This window comes from Carcharhinus amblyrhynchos, chromosome 19, assembly GCF_965287045.1.
Source record: "Carcharhinus amblyrhynchos chromosome 19, sCarAmb.v2.hapA, whole genome shotgun sequence".
NCBI classification, from domain to species: Eukaryota; Metazoa; Chordata; class Chondrichthyes; order Carcharhiniformes; family Carcharhinidae; genus Carcharhinus; species Carcharhinus amblyrhynchos.
This window is the reverse complement of record NC_137342.1, coordinates 17,232,869-17,252,749: the sequence shown is the minus strand read 5'-3', so window position 1 is coordinate 17,252,749 and position 19,881 is coordinate 17,232,869. Positions and strand designations below refer to the sequence as shown.

The following is a 19,881-nucleotide window of genomic DNA, read 5'->3' as shown; positions in this document are numbered from 1 at the left end:
GAGGCCGCAGCTGGTGTACTGTGTGCAGTTTTGGGCGCCGTACTTACGCAAGGATATTTTGGCCTTGGAGGGAGTGCAGAGGAGGTTTACTAGGCTGATACCGGAGTTGAGGGGGTTGAGCTATGAGGAGAGGCTGAATAAACTAGGCTAGTACTCGTTAGAGTTTAGAAGAATGAGGGGAGATCTCATTGAGACATATAAGATGATGAATGGGATGGATAGGATAGAGGTGGAGAGACTCTTCCCGCTCAGAAAGGACAGTAGGACTAGGGGGCACAGCCTCAAGATAAAGAGGGGGCGGTTTAGAACGGAGTTGAGGAAGAACTTCTTCACTCAAAGGGTGGTGAATCTCTGGAATTCTCTGCCCGTTGAAGTGGTGGAGGCTACCTCGCTAAATATTTTTAAGACGCGGGTTGATGGGTTTTTGATAAGAGAGGGGATTAAAGGTTATGGGGAGAGGGCAGGAGTGTGGAACTGAGACACGACAGATCAGCCATGATCTTATTGAATGGTGGGGCAGGCTCGAAGGGCTAGATGGCCTACTCCTGCTCCTATTTCTTATGTTCTTATGTTCTTTAGCACTATCACTGGCAAGTGGATATATCTGCAGTATGATAAATTCAATTTTGTTCCAATTATAACCACCAATATTTCTAATAGCAAAACCTGTATTAAGTAGAAATGGAAGATTTTTAAGATGTGCTGGTAGATTTTCATTGCTGTTCTTCAGTTTATAATTGAATATTTATACCACAGAAGATATCAGCTACTGTTTTGTTGGACAAAGTGGACTATCATTTTTAAAGAGTGTTTTCCTATTGCTTTGAGAATTGACATTTACAAATCTGCCCATTTTTCCATGAAAACCAAACATTCCTATTCCATATGAATTCATCTTCCTGTGCATTTAATTTTTATCCTCTTCTATTCTTAAAGCTGAGAATGTAGAGAAATATGATGTGTATTAATTATAGGTTGGCACCTGATATTTAGCAATACAGGACTTGGAAATTAGAGCAGTGTAGCCTGTCATGTAACCTGTTTCTATTCAACAAGCCTGGGTGGCTTGGTTATTAAAATGTGAAGGGGGGTGTCCAGGTTGTTTTAGTGGGAAGAAGGTGCAAGATATTCACACCTATAAAGAATAATCAGGAAAGACTTGTGTTACAGTGGCAGCATCCCTACCTCTTGGCCAAAAGCTTTGGGTTCAAGTCTCACTTCAGGAATTGTCCAGGGAAGGTGCATTCATAATGTGACTAAACCGGTTAATTATCAGCTTGAAAATCCTTCCATTGCATCTGATGGCAGGTAGTCAGAGTGGGAGAAGTTCCTGCTCAGCCATACTGCAGTACTTTGTCAACCGTGGCCCAATCCAGTGGAAATTCATGGTTGCCAGTGCTCTCTTAGAGCATAGTATCTGAAGGAGGAGGAAGCCATGGCCAGAGCAGCTGTGCTGACAGTGAACAGACAGGTCCCCAATCCCAGGGAGATGTTTAGAGTGCTGGGATTTGTAAATGGTTATATCTTAAAACTGTCCGTTTTAATTCAAGATTGAATGTCTCACGAATGAATTTTAAAAAGGTTAAATAATCTCTATTTGCCATCTCATTGTGGAAATTATTTCTACTGGAAAAGTGAATTATGCAGCATCAATCTTCAAATGGCCGTTTGACAATTGCATTCGGACTTGCATGAAACAGCATTCTTATTTTGGTGTGGTCTTTGCCTTGTACCTCTTTCTTTCCATGATCTCAGTTTTATTGTGTGAATGTACCCTCTCCCCATACTTTGTGTATATAAAATAAAGTCTCTGATTTTACTCAACCTCACAGCAAACTCAAGATAATCAATAGAGCATTGGATCATTCCAAAACTGAGGGGTTAGAGACAATACACCGCAGCATATCAAAGAAATAGGGGAGGAAATCAAAACCACCTTTGTTTGTGGACAGGGTGGTGAGAATGGAAATCAGAGCTGCTTAAGTTAAACACCTCTCTCTTCTGTAACGGTGTGGTAAATTAATAATTTGAAATATAATTCAATCCCAAGGGTGTTGCTAACACTAGATCTGATTCTTAAATTTGTTGGTTTATTCACATTTGAGTCAAACAGTATGTCAGTGGTACAAACACTATTGCAATATATTGATTAAATCTGTCTCTTTCAGACAGTTGCATGTGATGGATGAGACGCACGTTATTAATCAAGTGAAGGAGGATGTGTGTTACGTGTCCCAGGACTTCTACAAAGATATGGAAATAGCGCAGTAAGTAACTGCACTGGATTTATAACTAAATGCCAAATCAAAATATCAGTCAGTTCTAATACTATTAATCTTCATAATTAAGCTTCCCATTGAGGTGATTTTTGTTATTTGGGAGATGGAGAGAATAGCAGGAAATTCATTTCATGATTCTCGTGCGCCACCTGATGAGGAATTTTGAAGTGGCATTGGTATTATCCGTGTGGTGTCTTTTTGCTGGAGCACTGCTTCCTTCCAGTTGTGACGGGTAATGGTTATTTCTGGGAAGAAGGGGTGGGTTAGTATATGAGGAAAGGTTAAGCAAGTTGCATCTTTTACAGCTTAGAAAAACAAGAGGTGATCTTATTGAAACGTATGAGAGCCTGAGAGAACTTGATACATTGGATGCTGAGGAGATATCCCCCCTTGTGGGAGAGTCTAGAATTACAGAACACAGCTTAAAAGTTAGGTGACTTCCATTTAAAACGGAGATGATGCAGATTTTATTTTCTGAGGGATTCAGTCTGTAGTTATTTGTTAGAGAACAGTGGAGGATGATTCATACGTTCAAGGCCGAGTTAGATTTTTGATTAACAAGGAAGGCCTCAGTTATCCTGAAGGGAGTGCAGATAGGAAGGGGATACGAAATGTTTAAAATTACTTTTGAAAATGGTGTGTATATTTGAACATCATATGAATGATCAATATGGCTCCTGTCCTTTTAAGGAGGCTTTATCTTGTATAAGTCTAGGAGACTGCACGTTGCGGTACTTTACAGGGTTTTACAGGATAGATTGTCAGCTGTCAATAAGATTCGCTCTGAACAGGCAAATATGCCTGAGAATTTGAATGGAAGCTCTGATTTTTATATTAACAATTATTCAAATCAAATTTTTCTTTTTTGGAGGAGAAAGGAAAGACGTTCACCTGGGAATGTCTGAAAGCCTTCACATGTTCCACTTTACCAGAGAAGCTGGACAGGTTTTGGTGTTCCTGGGACATTAGTACAGAATTGGATCACTGCAAAGCTGAGGGGTTGGGGACAACACAGCACCAGCAAGGTCTGTGGAACTCAAAAATCAAAACCACTTTTCTATTTACAGATAGGTGATAAGAGGAGAAATCTGGGCAGTTTAAATTTAATCCACCTCCTGTCTGTAGTAGTATTAGAAATGAATAATTTGGAATGCAATTCGATCCTAAGGGTGTTTGTAACTACTAGGTTTGATTCTTAAATGTGTTGGTTTATTCACACTTGAATCAAATAAGCTACATCAGTTGTACAAACACTTTTGCAATATATTGACTTAAATCTGTCTCTTTTAGACAGTTGCATGTGATGGATGAGACACTTGTTAATAATAAAGTGAAGTGTAATTGGCAGTAATGAATGCTGAGCTTTAAAAATAGAGGCATGGGATTAAAACAAAATAAGGAGGTTATAATGATTCTTTTTAAACCCTGATTTGGCCTCAACTAGAGTAATATATATCCAGTTAAAAAATATGAAACGTGGAGATTTTATAGAGAGTGAAGAAGAGATTTAAGAGAATGGTTTTAGATGCAGGGGCTTCAGTAATCTGGATAGATGGGCAAAGTTATGTTGTTCTCCTTAGAGAAGGGAAGGTTGAGGAGATTTGTTAGAAGCGCCCTGAGATGCCCAGACGCATTGGGAGAGTTAAGAACCAGAGGACACAGCTTTAATATGAAAAGAACTGAAGACAATAAGGAGACAAACCTTTTTATGCAACAAGTCTTTATCATCTGGAATGCACTATCTGAAAGGTGGTAAAGGCAAACTCAATCATGGGATGCTGGCCTTTATAGCAAGGGGGATAGAATATAAAAGCAGTGAGGGCTTGCTGCAACTGCACAGAGCACTGGTGAGGCCGCAGCTGGAGTACTGAGTGCAGTTTTGGTCGCCACACTTGCGCAAGGATATTTTGGCTTTGGAGGGAGTGCAGAGGAGGTTCATTAGACTGATAGCAGAGATGAGGGGGTTGGACTATGAAGCGAGACTAAATAGAGTTGGTCTGTACTCGTTGGAGTTTAGAAGGATGAGGGGGGATCTTATAGAGACGTATAAGATAATGAAGGGGATGGATAGGGTAGAGGTAGAGAGATTCTTCCCGCTTAGAAAGGAGAGCAGGACTAGAGGGCACAGCCTCAAGATGGGGGGGGCAGTTTAGAACGGAGTTGACGAGGAACTTCTTCACTCAAAGGGTGGTGAATCTCTGGAATTCTCTGCCCGTTGAAGTGGTGGAGGCTACCTCGCTAAATATATTTAAGTCACGGGTAGATAGGTTTTTGGTAGGCAAGGGAATTAAGGGTTATGGGGAGAAAGCGGGAAAGTGGAACTGAGCCACTTCAGATCAGCCATGATCTTATTGAATGGCGGGGCAGGCTCGAAGGGCTAGATGGCCTACTCCTGCTCCTACTTCTTATGTTCTTATGTTCTTTCAAAAATGATTTGGATAAGCATCTGAAATGGGGAGAGATTTGCAGGACTATGGAGAAAGGACAGGGAATGGGACTTGCAGAGAGCTGGCTTAATCTCAAGGAACCAAATAACCTCCTTGGTGCTGTAATCATTTCATATACTACTTTATAATTCTACGGTCAGCAAAATCTTGAACTTTTATACTTCAGACTTATTGAAAGCTACCACAACGTGCATAAGTGAAAATTTACAGCACATCTTAGAATCCTACAGTGCAGAAAGAGTCCATTCGGCCCATCAAGTCTGCACCAACCTCAATCCTACCCAGGCCCTGTCCCCATATCCCTACATATTTACCCACTAATCCCTCTAACCTATGCATCCTGGAACACTAAGGGGCAATTTAGAATAGCCAGTCAACCTAGCCTGCACATCTTTGGACTGTGGGACAAAACTGGAGCACGAGGAGGAAACCCACGCAGACATGGGGAGATTGTGCAAACTCCACACAGTGACCCGAGATGGGATTCAAACCCTAGAGCTGTGGAGCAGCAGTGCGAACCACTGTGCTACCGTGCCACACACACAAGCATAAATCAGCCCACGGATGCTTTCTTCACCATGTGTATCTATTGAGGTAGACACTAAAACTTCATTTCAAAGAATAAATATTTGATAAAGAGAAATGAAAGAAAATCTGGGAGAGAGGTGGTTTTGCTGAGGAATAGGGTTACAGAATTGTTTGCTGGAACCAGAGGCTGAATGCCATAATTTCTACAATTCTGTGAAAACTCCCCTTTTACTAAATCTGAGCTCCATGGAATTTTAGCAATAATTTAAGAGCTAAGCTGAGTTTGGGATGACACATCTGTGAGAGGTTTGACAAGTATCTCAACCATTGAGTCCACAGCCTTTATTATACAGTTTTTAAGTTTGGTTCCCAATCTATACTTGTGAAGTCCAAGACTTGTCAGCTTCAGGCGGGACCAGGTAAAGAGGAGACAGGAAGAGAGACATCAAACCAGTTAAAAGTGCCATCAACTGGGAAACCTGACCATGTCTTGTGTAGTGTAGGGGATTGCTGGCTGTGGTTCCAGAGTAAAGATCAGCAGGTTCTACCTAGACGCTCAATCTTTTAGCAAATTTCCTTTCAACTTTCTTGTCTCTTAAGAGAACAATTCCAGCTTCCCAGTCTATCCATGTACCTGAAGTCCCTCATTCCTGGAACCACTCTGGAAAACCTCTTCTGCACCCTCTAAAGCCTTCATGTCCTTCCTAAAGTGCAAGCAATAACTTTCTATTGGTTACCTATGGAATCAAAGTTCCTGCCAGCTCCAGGTGTTCCTCTTCCCTGTCCTCTGTTTTCCCTCTTAACCTGCTGATGGGTGACCTCCTGGTTCCTGGAACTTGTCCATAGCAACTGTTGGCATAATACCACAAGCAAAAGCACTCAGAACCATGTACCCAACCATTACAAGGTAAGTGCAGTAGCATTTGTAAATGCCAGATGAGCAGACCTTCAGTAATGCCTCCAATTAGTGTTGAAAACCCCGATCCATCATGTAGAGTTTGATTCCATGCCCTTCTAATGTAGAAGCACTATTACTGACCCCTTCTAAGGGATGTACCTTTAAAGTAATTCTCCATCTCTAAACAATTTGAATGCTCACCTTCACTATTAAAAGTCACAAGTCATATGTTGATTATTAAAATGTATTGGATTGCTGTTCAGTATCTTGTACCAATAAGATGGCATGAACATTGAGACAGTCAGAGATTCTTATTCATAGATCCACTGCAAACAGGTGGAAGGGTTCCAATCAGCATCAAAAAAAAAAGTTTCCTATTGCTTTATAGTCAGTAGAGAGTTTCCGAGTTTGCTTTGTTTTGAATTCATGGTGGAAGAAATAACACAGCCCATCAAAGTGCCTTATGTGGTTATATTGGTACCCTCATTAGGATTATATATACACTTATATCATTAATCAAGTCAGATGAGAATATTTTAGATATGCTCCTTTCTGAATGCACCAAAAGAATAATCGCAAATTTTAACTATTATCTAGGCTGAAAGGTAAAGCAAACACGGTTATGAGAGATTATGTGCTTCCAGACTTCAGCACAATTAAGAAGGGCTTCTGTAAGGTAAGTTACCTGGAAATGTTATTTTGTTTAATTGTTAATTCACCCAGAGACTGAACATTGGCGTTTCAAGTCAACTTGTTTTCATAGCAATATAGTTTCATTATTAATATGAATTATTTACCAACTGCTACTGATCAGCATTACAGCAGAAATACTATTAATTGTAGTATAATCTCTTTCAAGTTTAAAATGTTAAACAGTGGGCACTTCAATATTTATATTGGAGTCCTGGGACAGTAGTACACAAACATAGCTTCCATGTGCCTCTTTGATTTATTATTGTCACATGTATTGGTATACAGTGAAAAGTATTGTTTTTGTGTGCTATACAGACAAAGTGTCCTGTTCATAGAGAAGGAAAGGAGAGGGTGCAGAATGTAGTCTTACAGTCATAGCTAGGGTGTAGAGAAAGATAAGCTTAATATAAGGCAGGTCCATTCAAAAGAACGGCACATTGGTACAGTGGTTAGCACTGCTGCCTCACAGCGCCAGGGACCCGGGTTTGATTCCAGACCTGGGTCACTATCTGTGGATTTTACAGATTCTCCCCATGTCTGCGTGGGTTCCCTCTGGAAGCTCTGGTTTCCTCCCACAGTCCAAAGATGTGCAGGTTAGGTAAATTGACCATGCTAAATTGCCCCTTGGTGTCACAGGGTAAATGCATGGGGTTATGGGGATAGGGCTTGGGTGGGATTGTGGTCGATGCAGACTTGATGGGCCGAATGGCCTCCTTCTACACTGTAGGTTTCTGTGAAAAGTCTAATAGTAGCAGAGAAGAAGCTGTTCTTGAGTTAATTTTGTATGTGACCTCAGACTTCTATATCTTTTCCTGACAAAAGAAGGTGGAAGACAGTATATCTGGGTTGCGTGCGGTCCTTGATTATGCTGGCTATATTTCTGAGGCAGCGAGAAGTGTAGACAGAGTCAGCGGATGGGAGGTTGGTTTGCACGACGGACTAGGCTTGTTCACAACCCTTTGTGGTTTCTTGCGGTCTTGCTCAGAGCAGGAGCAATACCAAGCTGTGATGCACCCAGAAAGGATGCTTTCTATCTGTAAAAGTTGGTGAGAGTTGACATGCAGAATTTTCTTAGCCTCCTGAGAAAGTAGAGTCATTGGTGGGCTTTTTTAACTATAGTATTGGTGTGGATGGACCAGGATAGTTGGTGATCTGGACACCTAGAAACTTGAAGCTGTCTCCTCTGTGTACCTAATTCTTGAACAGTTTTGAGCAAAGGCCTGAGGGACGCCAGTTTTGTCTACACTTCGTGCATATCCATGATTTTTGCAGCTGCATGTACATGGGCAAATTTCAGAAATTTATTACGAGATCCACATGTTCTTGCTTTGTTTCATCAAATATGATCTTCGCCTGTCCAGTGTCACCATTCTTTGTTGTTTTATTTTTCTAAAGTTTTCGACTTTTATTCCTTTTTTTGTTTGCACTCAACAAGATAGATAATGCTGAGAGAGGGAACCTCTCCTGTCCCAGGCTCTCAAAGTCAGGATCTAACACTGTTGTGTGTAGCGCAATTTATTAGAGTTATCTTCCCAGCGCTAACTGTCCAAACATCTGACACAGTTACAAAGCAGTATTGCTTACAGCAAGTGCAACTCTTTTGGTAATTAAGGACAGTTTTGGCTATGTGTATATGCCTAATATGATCTATTCAAACTTACATTGATTGTCATTAAAAACCCATCTGGTTCACAGGTGGTCCTTAGGGAAGGAATTCAGCCATCCTTAACCTGACCTGACCTGTGTGTGACGCTAGACTCACTGTAAATGATTGACTCTTAACTGTCCTTTGAAATGGCTTATCAAACCACTCTGTTCAAGGGCAGTTAGGGATGGGCATCAAATGCTGGCCACATTCTGTGAAAGAAAAGAAATTCTGATCACCCCACTCTAAGAACATAAGAAATAGGAGCAGGAGTAGGCCATCTAGCCCTTCGAGCCTGCCCCGCTATTCAATAAGATCATGGCTGATCTGTCGTGTCTCAGTTCCACTTTCCCGCCCTCTCCCCATTACCCTTAATCCCCTCTCTTATCAAGAACCCATCAACCCGCTTCTTAAAAATATTTAGCGAGGCAGCCTCCACCACTTCAACGGGCAGAGAATTCCAGAGATTCACCACCCTTTGAGTGAAGAAGTTCCTCCTCAACTCCGTTCTAAACCGCCTCCCCTTTATCTTGAGGCTGTGCCCCCTAGTCCTACTGTCTTTTTTGAGCGGGAAGAGTCTCTCCACCTCTATCCTATCCATCCCATTCATCATCTTATACGTCTCAGTGAGATCTCCCCTCACTCTGCTCAACAATTCCCCATAATTCAGCAATTTTTTCCCTCTTCGGCTCCTTATCCAACACCCTTATGTTTAAAGCTGTCTCCATTGACACAAGCAGTGTATTACAAATCCCACTCGCTCAGTCCATTTAAAAAAGATCCTCTCTTTGCGGCCAGTTGTTTTGCAAATTGTCATAAATTGTTATTTTTTGCTTTTGAACAGTTTCTCCATATTTACTGTCTAGATTCATCACCATTTTGAAGAACTATTAAATCTGATTAAGGAGAACAGCCCCAGCTTCTTCCCTCTACCCATGTAATGTTATTCATGGGGTTTTGGTTAGTGCACATTGCTGATTTCAACATGTGGCTCACAAAGAAGGAGGGTTACTCATGAAGCCCATTCACTAGCCTAGGTCGTCTGTTGTTGCTCTAAAGTGTTCATATCCTTCCTGAAGTGCACTTCCTGGAATTGGACATGATAGTCCAGTTGAAGTCAAACCAAGTATAAAGGTTCATTATAATTCCTTTATTTTTATTATTTGCCTCTATTTATACAGCCAATGACCCCTTATTCTTTTTAACCACTTTTAGGTAATTAGGGATGAACAATAAATGCTGGTCTTGTCAGATATGCTCACATCCCATGAAATAATTTTTTAAAAGTCTGAACCCACTCCCACTCCCCTCAACCTTTCCTAGTAGCCCAGCAACTTGCCACTTTCATATATTGGCAAGTCTGTTTGTTTCAGAATTGTGTCTTTGTATTGTCTGTCCTCATTCTTCTCACCAAAATATACCATTTTGCACATCTCTACATTAAATTTCATCTGCCACATGAATGCTCATTCCCCAGCCTATGCCCTCTTGAAGTTTACCACTATTCTCCTCATTGTTCACAATACTTCCATTCTTGTGCAAATTTGATATTGTACCCTATACATCCAAGTCTAGGTCTGTAATAAAGATCAAGAAAAGCAATGGGCCTTCTATCAATCCCTGGGGAACCTCGTTATGTACCTTCCTCCAACTTGAAAAGAAGGTGTTTACCACTGCTCTGTTTCTTATCAATTTGAGAAATTTGTATCCGGTTTGAAACTTTTCATTCATTTAAGGCAAACTTTTGAGCTAGGCACTGAAACTTGATCTTGTTGGGCTTGTAAATGCACACCATTTCCATGGTTACATAACAGGCCTGGAACAGTGTTCACTGGCAAGTCACTTTTTTGTGGGCAAAGAAGAAGATTGTTTGATGTAAGATTATCTTTTATGATTATGCTCTGGGCAACTTCTCCAGGATGCAGTGCAGACTACTAATCAAATACAAAGCCACTGTGCAATTTGCCCTTCATCAATCAGGATATCATTATGTTAAGTACCGGGTTCCCTTCAAGCCATTGCTTACAAATCCACCCTACAGCTGCAAAGTCCTACTTTAGGTTCACTTGAGCAATAGACATCTGCTTTGATTATCATTACTGTGATAATTCGGATGGGTATTTCTGCTACCTGAAATTGAGAATTGTGCTTTTATACACCTTTTGAAAGGTTTGAAAGTTTAAATAAACAGTTAAACTAGAGTGCACCCTTGATATCTGACCAAGAAAATTCCAAATAAGTAAAATGTTATTAAGATTTCAAAGCAAAACCAACTCCTTGTTCCTTCTCCATTCCCTGTTCTCCCTGCAGTACCTATCAAGCTTTTTCCCTCACCTCTGTTCCTCGAGTTTGCTGCTTGTAAATGTGCATGCGCAACTCAACGATGTGAATCCTTTCATTTCTATCCTTCTCTTATGGACCAATAAATGGTTTGTTGTCAGCTTTAACCTACCAAATGATGCAAGTGGAGCATGATACGACCGGCTGTTGAACCAGACATTTCAACTTTTGTCCAACACCCCCAAGGACAACGCAAACCAGTAATTTAGTACCAGAGTTCATTCATGTAATTAGCTGTTCTAAATCATGTTCAAGTTAATTTGTATTGTTAAAATAACCCAATTGAAAATGTCCTTTTATATAGAGTGACTTAATGAACAATCTGATATTCAGTGTCGTTTTTAGCATTAAATTACTGCATTGCTGTGTTATTCATAGAATTATAATAATTTAAAATGGCCTAATGTACAGGTCCTTAAAGGACAGCGGTGCTTCGTCACATCTCCCCACTTTGTCCGTAATCCTGTAAGTGCTTCATCCTAACGTGCCCTCTCTCTCTCTTTTAAAATTATTTATGGACGTGTTTTTCTCCACCTTTTTGAGTAGAAGTTCCAGATCCCGACAAGTGAATGAAATAACTTCTCTTCGTCTCCCCTCTGAATCCTTTGCCAATGATTTTAAATCCATGATGTCTGATTGTTGACTCAGTCAGAAGCCTCACAACACCAGGTTTAAGTCCAACCAGTTTATTTAAACCTGGTGTTGTGAGACTTCTTACTGTGTTTACCCCAGTCCAACACTGGCATCTCTATTTCATGTTGACCCAGTCACCAGAGGGAATAGTTTTTAATCTATTCACTCTATCAAAATCTTTGATCTTGAAAATCACTTATTCATCACCCTTTCTGTTCCAAAGGGAACAGTCCTAACTTTCTCTCACTCCCCTCACAACTAACGTTTCTATTTCCTGGTAATAACTTCCTGCATCCTTTCTAAAGCCCTTCTGTCTCCCCTGAGGTGCAATGCCCAGCATTGCCCTCATTTCTCCTACTGAGGGTGAACCAATGAATTATAAAGTTCGAGCATGATCTCTTTGCTTTTATTCTCTATTCCTTTACTTACAAACCCAAGTAACTCCTTTTTAAAATCAGCTCATCAACTTGCCCTGATACTTTAAGGATTGGTTTACAGAGACATCCAAGTTCTCTCTCTTCATCTGCACTTTTCAAATTTGCGCCATCTACTGTCTTTCCATATTCTTCCCAAAGTGAATCACTTCACAGTTCTCCACATTGAATTCCATCTTCCAAGCTTCTGCCCATTTTGCCATCTTGTCTGTCATCTTGAAACCTATAACATTGATAATGCTGCTCCCTACACCCAATTCTAACTAATTTATAGTAATTGAAAAGAGTAATGGATCCCAAACTAAGCTTTGGGAAACACCATTCCAAGCCAGCTCTCAGTGTAAAAACCATCTATCCACCACCATCCATTTCTTTCTGGCACTAAGCCAATTTCATATCTGTATCATCACTTCCCCCTAACTTCATGGACTTCCATTTTCTTAGTAAGCTTCATGTGTGACATATTGATGAAGGCATGGACGTGCACACACCAGCATTAAAGTTTATTTCCTTATTAGTGTCACAAGTAGGCTTACAATAACACAGCAATGAAGTTACTGTCAAAATCCCCTAGTTGCCACACTCCAGCGCTTGTTTAGGTACACCGAGGGAGAATTTAGCATGGCCGATGCACCTAACCAGCATGTCTTTTGGATTATGGGAGTAAACTGACTGCACATTGACAAGCTGGGACTCACACCCAGGTCCCTGGCGCTGTGAGGCAGCAGTGCTAAGCACTGTGCCACTGGACCGCATCTTCTGCAGCAGCTTGATGAACTTGCTCCCTTGGCTGATCAAGACATTCCATCATGTTAATCAGTCACAGTCTGTCTTTAGCATCTCTGCATAGGCTTTCTTTGATTAGCACGTCTTTCCAAATGAAATTTAATTTTATCACCAATATGGTTTCTATTAACTTGAGTTCCGTGGTGTGTATCTTTCTTTCATATTGAGTAATGTTATAACATTAGCAACTCTCCAGTCTTCTTACGTTACTGTAACCAATCAGATTAAATTAACCAATGCCTCTGCTATTTCTAGCTTTGTTGCTGTCAGCAACCATCTGGAGCAAGCTACTAATGAACTTTAAGTAATGCTAAGCTTTTTAGTATAACTTCCTGTACATAATTTCCAGCTTCTCGTTTAGAGTAACCTTCATATCGTCTTGGCCTATGAAAACAGATGCAAAGGACTCATTAAGCACTTTTGCCCTGACCTCTGCCTCCAGATCAAAGCTTCTCTTTGGATTTTTAATTGGCCCAACCTTTTCCTTAGCTAACCGTTTACATTTTATATACGTATAAAATGTCAACAGTGATTCAGTTTAATGACACCTATTAACCTTTTCTCATAACTACTTATCAAAGCACTATGTCTAAGTTATTCTTTATCCCCTGTGCACAGTTAAATCTCCTCGGATGTCAGGAATTTAATTCTTACTCTAAGGAATTATTGCCCTCCCTGGTATTTAAAACTGAAAATTGGTTAGTGATTGCCACTGGCTTGGACTCTTGCACCTCCTGCCTCTTCCTCCTACCCTGCCTGGTGGTCACCCATTTTATCACCTCCATCTTCTATAGCTATGGGGTAACTATCTCATGGAATATGTATTTGTGGAAACCCTCATACTCCTGGATGCACTTAGTGACTCCAACCATTGTTCAAACTCTGAAACTTGGGAATTAAGGTCAAGCAACTGGAAGCACTTCCTGCACTCATGGTTATTCGAACAGAAAGTCTTGCATCAGGATACATGAATTGTCCTAGACTCCCCACATGGCACGTGTGCAATGGGACAGTTTAATAAAACAAACACTTATCTGTTACCCACAAATCCACTCCATCTGTGACAGTGAAGACACTTTTTTTGAATTATTTTGTTTCAGCTCCTGCTGTGTCTGTCTCGTTGTTGTGACTGACTGTGGGTCTCAGGGACTCCCTTTTTATGTCTCTTCTCTCATGTTGCTTCTCCTCATGCTTGCTTCTTCTCCTCACTTAAATGCATTACTCAATGAATTGCTGAAGTAAAACACTTAACGTAAAATGGTGCTAACATTATTGCTCAGTTACTGAATTTGTATTTAGCTGTTGACAAACAGACTGCATAACGATCTTGGTTTCTTCTGATTTTCTTTTTCTAATTTAGCCTCTGGAAGAGATGGTTTTTAATGGAAAATACAAGACAAGTGAACAAATTCTGCGTCTGACTAATGAGAGATTCGCCGTTCCTGAAATCCTTTTCCACCCTTCTGACATTGGCATTCAGGAGATGGGAATACCAGAAGCAATAGTTCATTCTGTACAAAGTTTACCTGAAGGTGAGGAGCTTCAGAAATTGAAACCAAGTTTCATTTTTTTTGCATATCTTATTGCTTGAGTCCTAATCTACATTCAGGCAAAGACAAAAACTGCTGGAGTTTAGATAGTAACTTTTAACATGTTAAAACACCCTAAGGTACTGTACAAGAGTGCCATCAATCAAAATAAACACTGAGCGCCATCTAAGGAGAGTTCAGGATTGGAACCTGGTCAAAAGAGAGAGATTTTAACATGTGTCTTAAAGGAGGACAGAGAGACAACGATGTTTAGGGAAGGAAACCTGGGGGTAGGGCCTTGGGCAGTTGAAGGCAAAACCAATGGCGAAGTGATGTAAAATCGCGGATGAGTAGAGGTTAGAATTGGAGGTGTGTAAGGATCCGAGAGGTGCAAGGTGTGGAAGGATTTAAAAACAAGAATAAGATTTTAAAACAGAGGAAAGTCTTTTGATGTGCCCATCATAATTTATATTTGAATAAGTTTGCAGGCTGTCTGTATGAACGTGTTCAAATGGCAACATTTCAAAATTAAACCTTTTTTTATATACCAGAGATGCATCCACATTTCTACAAGAACATCATCCTGACTGGTGGCAACACCCTCTTACCTGGATTCAGAGATCGTGTTTATGCTGATGTCCGATCTCTTACTCCATGTGATTACGATGTTTCTGTTTTGCTGCCTGAAAAGTAAGTTTTACTGCAGAGCTGGTTATTTCAAATAATTCTGAACCTTTAAACTGTATTTTGAATACATTTTGATTTGATCATTACCACATGTATCAGTATACAGTGAGAAATAGAGAAGGAAAGGAGAGAGTGCAGAATGTAGTATTACAGTCATAGCTAGGGTGTAGAGAAAGATGAACTTAGTACGAAATAGGTCCATTCAAGAGTTTGATGGTAGCAGAGAAGAAGGTGTTCTTGAGTGGGTTGGTGCGTGACAGCAGACGTTTTTCTTTTTCCCGATGCAAGATGGTGGAAGAGAATATGTCTGGGATGCTTTTCCGAGGCAGCAGAAAGTGTTGACAGTCAGTGGATGGAAGGCTGGTTTGTATGATGGATTGGACTTTGTTCAGACCCTTAGTAGTTTCTTGCGGTCTTGGACTTGAACGTTTTATTCCCTTTGTACTTTCTCATACTATACATTCAATATGCCCAATAATGGATGATTAATTATGTTTAAATTGCCCTACATTTGACAATATGCTGATTTTATGTTTTGATAGTCAAGCATGTATTAGCACTGAATTGGGGTTATCACACCATAATCACTTTGTTCTGCGGGGAAATTGCTTTTCAATCAATGCAGGGAGAATGGGCTGATTCTAACAATACTGACTAGAATTAAAATACATCTATAAAGTCTTCAGCACATGCTGACATTCAAGTGCATGAAGGTGATTTCAAGACTGTAGTTACTCGGTGATTTATTAAGACTGTTTAGAGGTATTTCTATAGACCAGATACACAGTCAGTATATAAAAGGGCATTAGCAGAAATATCTATGATGGGATTATTAATACTCAGTTTACAAATTAGCTGCAACTTTAAATTTTCAAATTGAATGCACAAGCATACCTAGTAGCTTGCCAGATTTCGTGTCCCCGCATCCATCCACTCTGTCTGCACTTCAGTACTTTAGCTGCCTCCCTTCCTCTATGCGGATGCTCCCTTACAGCTTTGATGTTGTGGCTGAGTGTCTGGAAACAGGGGCACCCCACCACCATCGAGTAATACTAGTGAAAAGAATATAGTGTTTCACTCATGTAGCCTGCTGGAATAACTCCTCGCGCTGCTGCAAGTGAGTGCACTGGAGGAAAGGAAAAGAGCTGCTGGGTGATCTGATGTGGAAATCAGGATGTGTGTTGAGAATTGGAGGCATGGGAAAGGAGGAAAAGGATATAATGGTGATCTCACTTACTGTATTCCACATATGCTTTGTCCCAGGAAATACTTGGTGCCATTACAGCGCAAAACCAAATGCATATGTAGCACTGAAATGAATTAGTTCAATTCTTGATGTGGGGATTCTTCCTTCATGAAATATGCAATTTTGTGATTAATTAGTGTTGTGTTTTGTCAGACAATTTTGCTGTGAAAATGTGATTTTTACTATATTTGTATATTTAATGAAGCAGTTACATTCAGTGATTTTTTTTCTGCCTTGCAGCCCAATCACACATTCATGGGAAGGTGGAAGACTGCTATCTGAAAGCCCAGATTTCATGGACTTGGTTGTTACCAAAGACGATTATGAAGAAAATGGGCATTGCATCTGCGAAGAAAAATTTGATATCTGATTTTTTAAAAAAATCTATTTACATTGGAAAAAATTAATTTAAAGAAACTGATACTGTCACTGTACTAGTGACACTACTTGAATTGAGAAAAGGTACATCTTACAGAATGATGCTGAAGTTCTGAACTGCTTTATGATGATTCGGCATGACTGCCTTAACAATGGTATGTGATCATCTGTCTGAATCATTCATGCTGCAGGTTACTCCCAGTCGTCTTGTCAAAGGCAATTCTGTAGTTCTGTTATTTACTTAGAAAACTGAACCATGAAGAGGAGAAAGGCCATTGGTGAAGACTTCCTGTCTGCATTATGTGTAAACAAATCAAAATCCCTTAAAAGGCCACGTTTATCATTTCACTGCACAAGCACAAGAAGAAAACTTTCCCCTATGTACCTGATATCTTTGAATGTTCATTTTAGCTAACTAACCTCTTGGATTTCTGAATACTGTATTATGATGTTCCGTTTTTGAAAATTTATGGACACACTTATCAGGTTTAATAAAAACATGTGGCATCGTTAACAATTAAAACTTAGTGCTGCATTAATTTTGATGTAAACTTGGCTAATCTGCCATTTTTAAGTTTATTTATAACTTGATTTGTGCAGTGAATATCTTGTGATACTACTCATATTTACAGAATATACTTAAGGACAGGAACATTATCCAGTGTAGCAAAGAATTTATTGTGTTATTTGGGGTGTCGGTATACTGGATGCTCACCATTTTTAAGATTTTAAAATTATTGAGGTGAGATTGGCATTTTTATCATCTTTGTTTTTAAATGTGACAGAAATTTGTTTCTGACATCTGAGGTGTGAATGTCGTATATTAATGGATAAGATAATGGCAACTGTTTGAAAAAGGAATTCAAGTGATATGGAATCAGTTTATACCTCCAATGAGCAATAGCTGTACTGTTTCAAAGAAAACAAGGATAAAAGTGTTAAGAGACAACAAAAAGGAAAAGTATGGAATACTGTTTTAAAAAAAAGCACAGGTTTTGCTCAAGGGGAAAGATATAAAGAATAGCAAGGGATAACAAAACAAATTGTAGGTACTACTGAAAGGAGTATTAAAATAAGCTTGCCAGGGATATCAAGTTTAACAGTTTTTTTTTAAGAACTATATTGTTCCAGTTGAGATTTATAAGATTGTTTTGGAGTTGTATTTTTAAATTTAAGCTAAAATGAAGGGGATCATGTGACCAATTCTGAAGTCTGCCTGACATTATGTTTGGGTGGTCTCATTGGGCATCAAAAAATGACTTGGATTGTTGTGGAGACAGTGGTAGCAGCCTGTGTTAACAGTGGAGACTGAGTTCCCCAGAGTCCCACAAAGGTGTTGAAAGGAACTGGTTGTAAACAGCTGTACTGTTGTCACATTCCGTAGTGACCTAAGAATTCTGGGATATTCATCCTGGTGTGCCCAGAAGGGGAACATCATCAGGTAGGAAATGCTGGAAAATTAAGGGAAGTGCCTGGGAGTTACTACTCAGCAAAGTGGGGAAATACAAACCCAGTGGGAGCAACTGTGGACTATTAGCTATATGGACTGTAATTTTGTGGAGTACGTGAACTTTTGAGTATAAAAAGCAAAAGTTCCTTTCTGTGATATAAGGCGCCTACAAAAAGAAAATGGGGTTTAGTCCATGGTTTTCTTGTTTGTTACAGTGACATTTTTAAAACCTGAAATCTTTCCTGGCAGCCTTTTTAGCTAATAACCAGAAGCTTGCATTTATTTTTGAAATGTTTTCAGCCCGTGGGGATTGTGCAACATTCAGAAAAATGAGGGTGATCAGGAACAATGTGGTCTTGAAAAGTAATCATGGTGATATTGTCAATGAAGTACTGGATATGTCAACTAATGATGCTGCATCAGTATTCACAGTAGAGAACGATGTCAATATGTCAGACATTCCAAGGAGACTAAATTGAGGTAAGTAAAATAACATTTCTGAAAAAAATAATTAGACAAAAGAATGACAGATTCCTAGAGCCAGTTTATCTACATGCCACAATTTTAAAAGATGAGATTATGGATGCCCAACCTTTTATCTACCAAAGTTCTCTCTAATCAGGAGCCATACCTTTAAGGTTGGAATATTAAGCAGGCCACTCAGTTATTTAAGAAAGGTGTGAACAGGAAGCCAGATAATGAATGACCTGTTGCCTAACCTCTTGTCAGGGAACTACTAGAATGTCTAATTAGGGATAAGGTGATTGAAAAGCTTGAACGTTTTCAGTTGATTGCAAAGAATCAACATGGGTTTGTAAAGAGTAGGTCATACTTTTTTTAAAAGATACTACAGTGAACAGGGGAAGCACCTGCAGTTGCTGACTTCCAAAAACAGTTGATAAAAGTCCCTCATGAGCTCATTAGCAAAAGTTACAGCCCCTGAAATTGAAGGCTTGATCTGGTTAGGAAATTGTCCAAGTGGCAGGAGACAGAACAGAAATCATGGATAGGTAGTCTAATTAACAGAATGTGTCTTCCTTAAAACTTTGTTGGGGCCTCAACTATTCACCATATTCATAGGAGACAGAACAGGAATTGTGGATAGGTAGTCTAATTAACAGAACGTGTCTTCCTTAAAACTTTGGGGGCCTCAACTATTCATCAACAGCTTAAATTAATAGTAAACTATATATCCAAATCTGCCAGTGGTACCAAGATAGTCAGGTTTACCAGGGCGGCACAGTAGGTTGCAGGGACCTGGGTTTGATTCCCAGCTTGCTTGTGTTATTGTTTGTGTGGAGTTTGTACTTTCTCACTGTGTCTGCGTGCGTTTCCACTGGATGCTCCGGTTTCCTCCCACATTGAAAGATGTGCTGGTTAGGTGCATTGACCCAAACAGGCACTGCATTGTGGACTAGGGGAATTACACTGTAACTTCATTGCAGTGTTAATGTCAATCTTACTTGTCACTAATAAATAAAACTTTAAGTTAAGGAGTATAGATAAAGTGAATGAACAAAACTGATGTGACTTTGAAATGTGATCATTCATGTTGGAGTTAAGGCTAGAATGGAAGTACAACAGCTAGAAATGATCTTGGAGCAGAAGATGTACAGTCCACATGGGAGGAGGTAAGAAATAACTGGTGGCGTGGTCTATAGGCTTCCTAACAGTACTTCAACTGTTCAGCACTTTGAGATTTTGTTGGGCATGAAGAATGCTACATAAATGTAAGTTTTTTTTTTAACCTTCAAATTGAGGTCAGTACTAAGGCTGAACGAGCTTACAGAAAGCAAACTAGTTAAACCATGAAGATTTATGGACATTCTTTAAGCATTAGAGGAAAAAAAGCTATTCAAATCAAATGCCTGGATAAGAGGGATATGAAGATGTGATGAATTATGTTGA

At 39.8% G+C, this 19,881-nt stretch overlaps 1 protein-coding gene across 1 annotated transcript in view; it reads left to right on the top strand.

The window, feature by feature from the left end:
• Nucleotides 1–19,040, top strand: part of actr6 (actin related protein 6) — a 38,181-nt gene extending 19,141 nt beyond the window's left edge. The window contains exons 7-11 of the mRNA XM_080207298.1: nt 2,169–2,267; nt 6,750–6,828; nt 14,044–14,215; nt 14,764–14,902; nt 16,386–19,040. Of these exons, the coding sequence (XP_080063424.1) occupies nt 2,169–2,267; nt 6,750–6,828; nt 14,044–14,215; nt 14,764–14,902; nt 16,386–16,515 (619 nt within the window). The 3' untranslated portion in view covers nt 16,516–19,040. The remainder of the gene's footprint in view (nt 1–2,168; nt 2,268–6,749; nt 6,829–14,043; nt 14,216–14,763; nt 14,903–16,385) is intronic.
• The last annotated feature ends 841 nt before the right edge of the window (nt 19,041–19,881 follow it).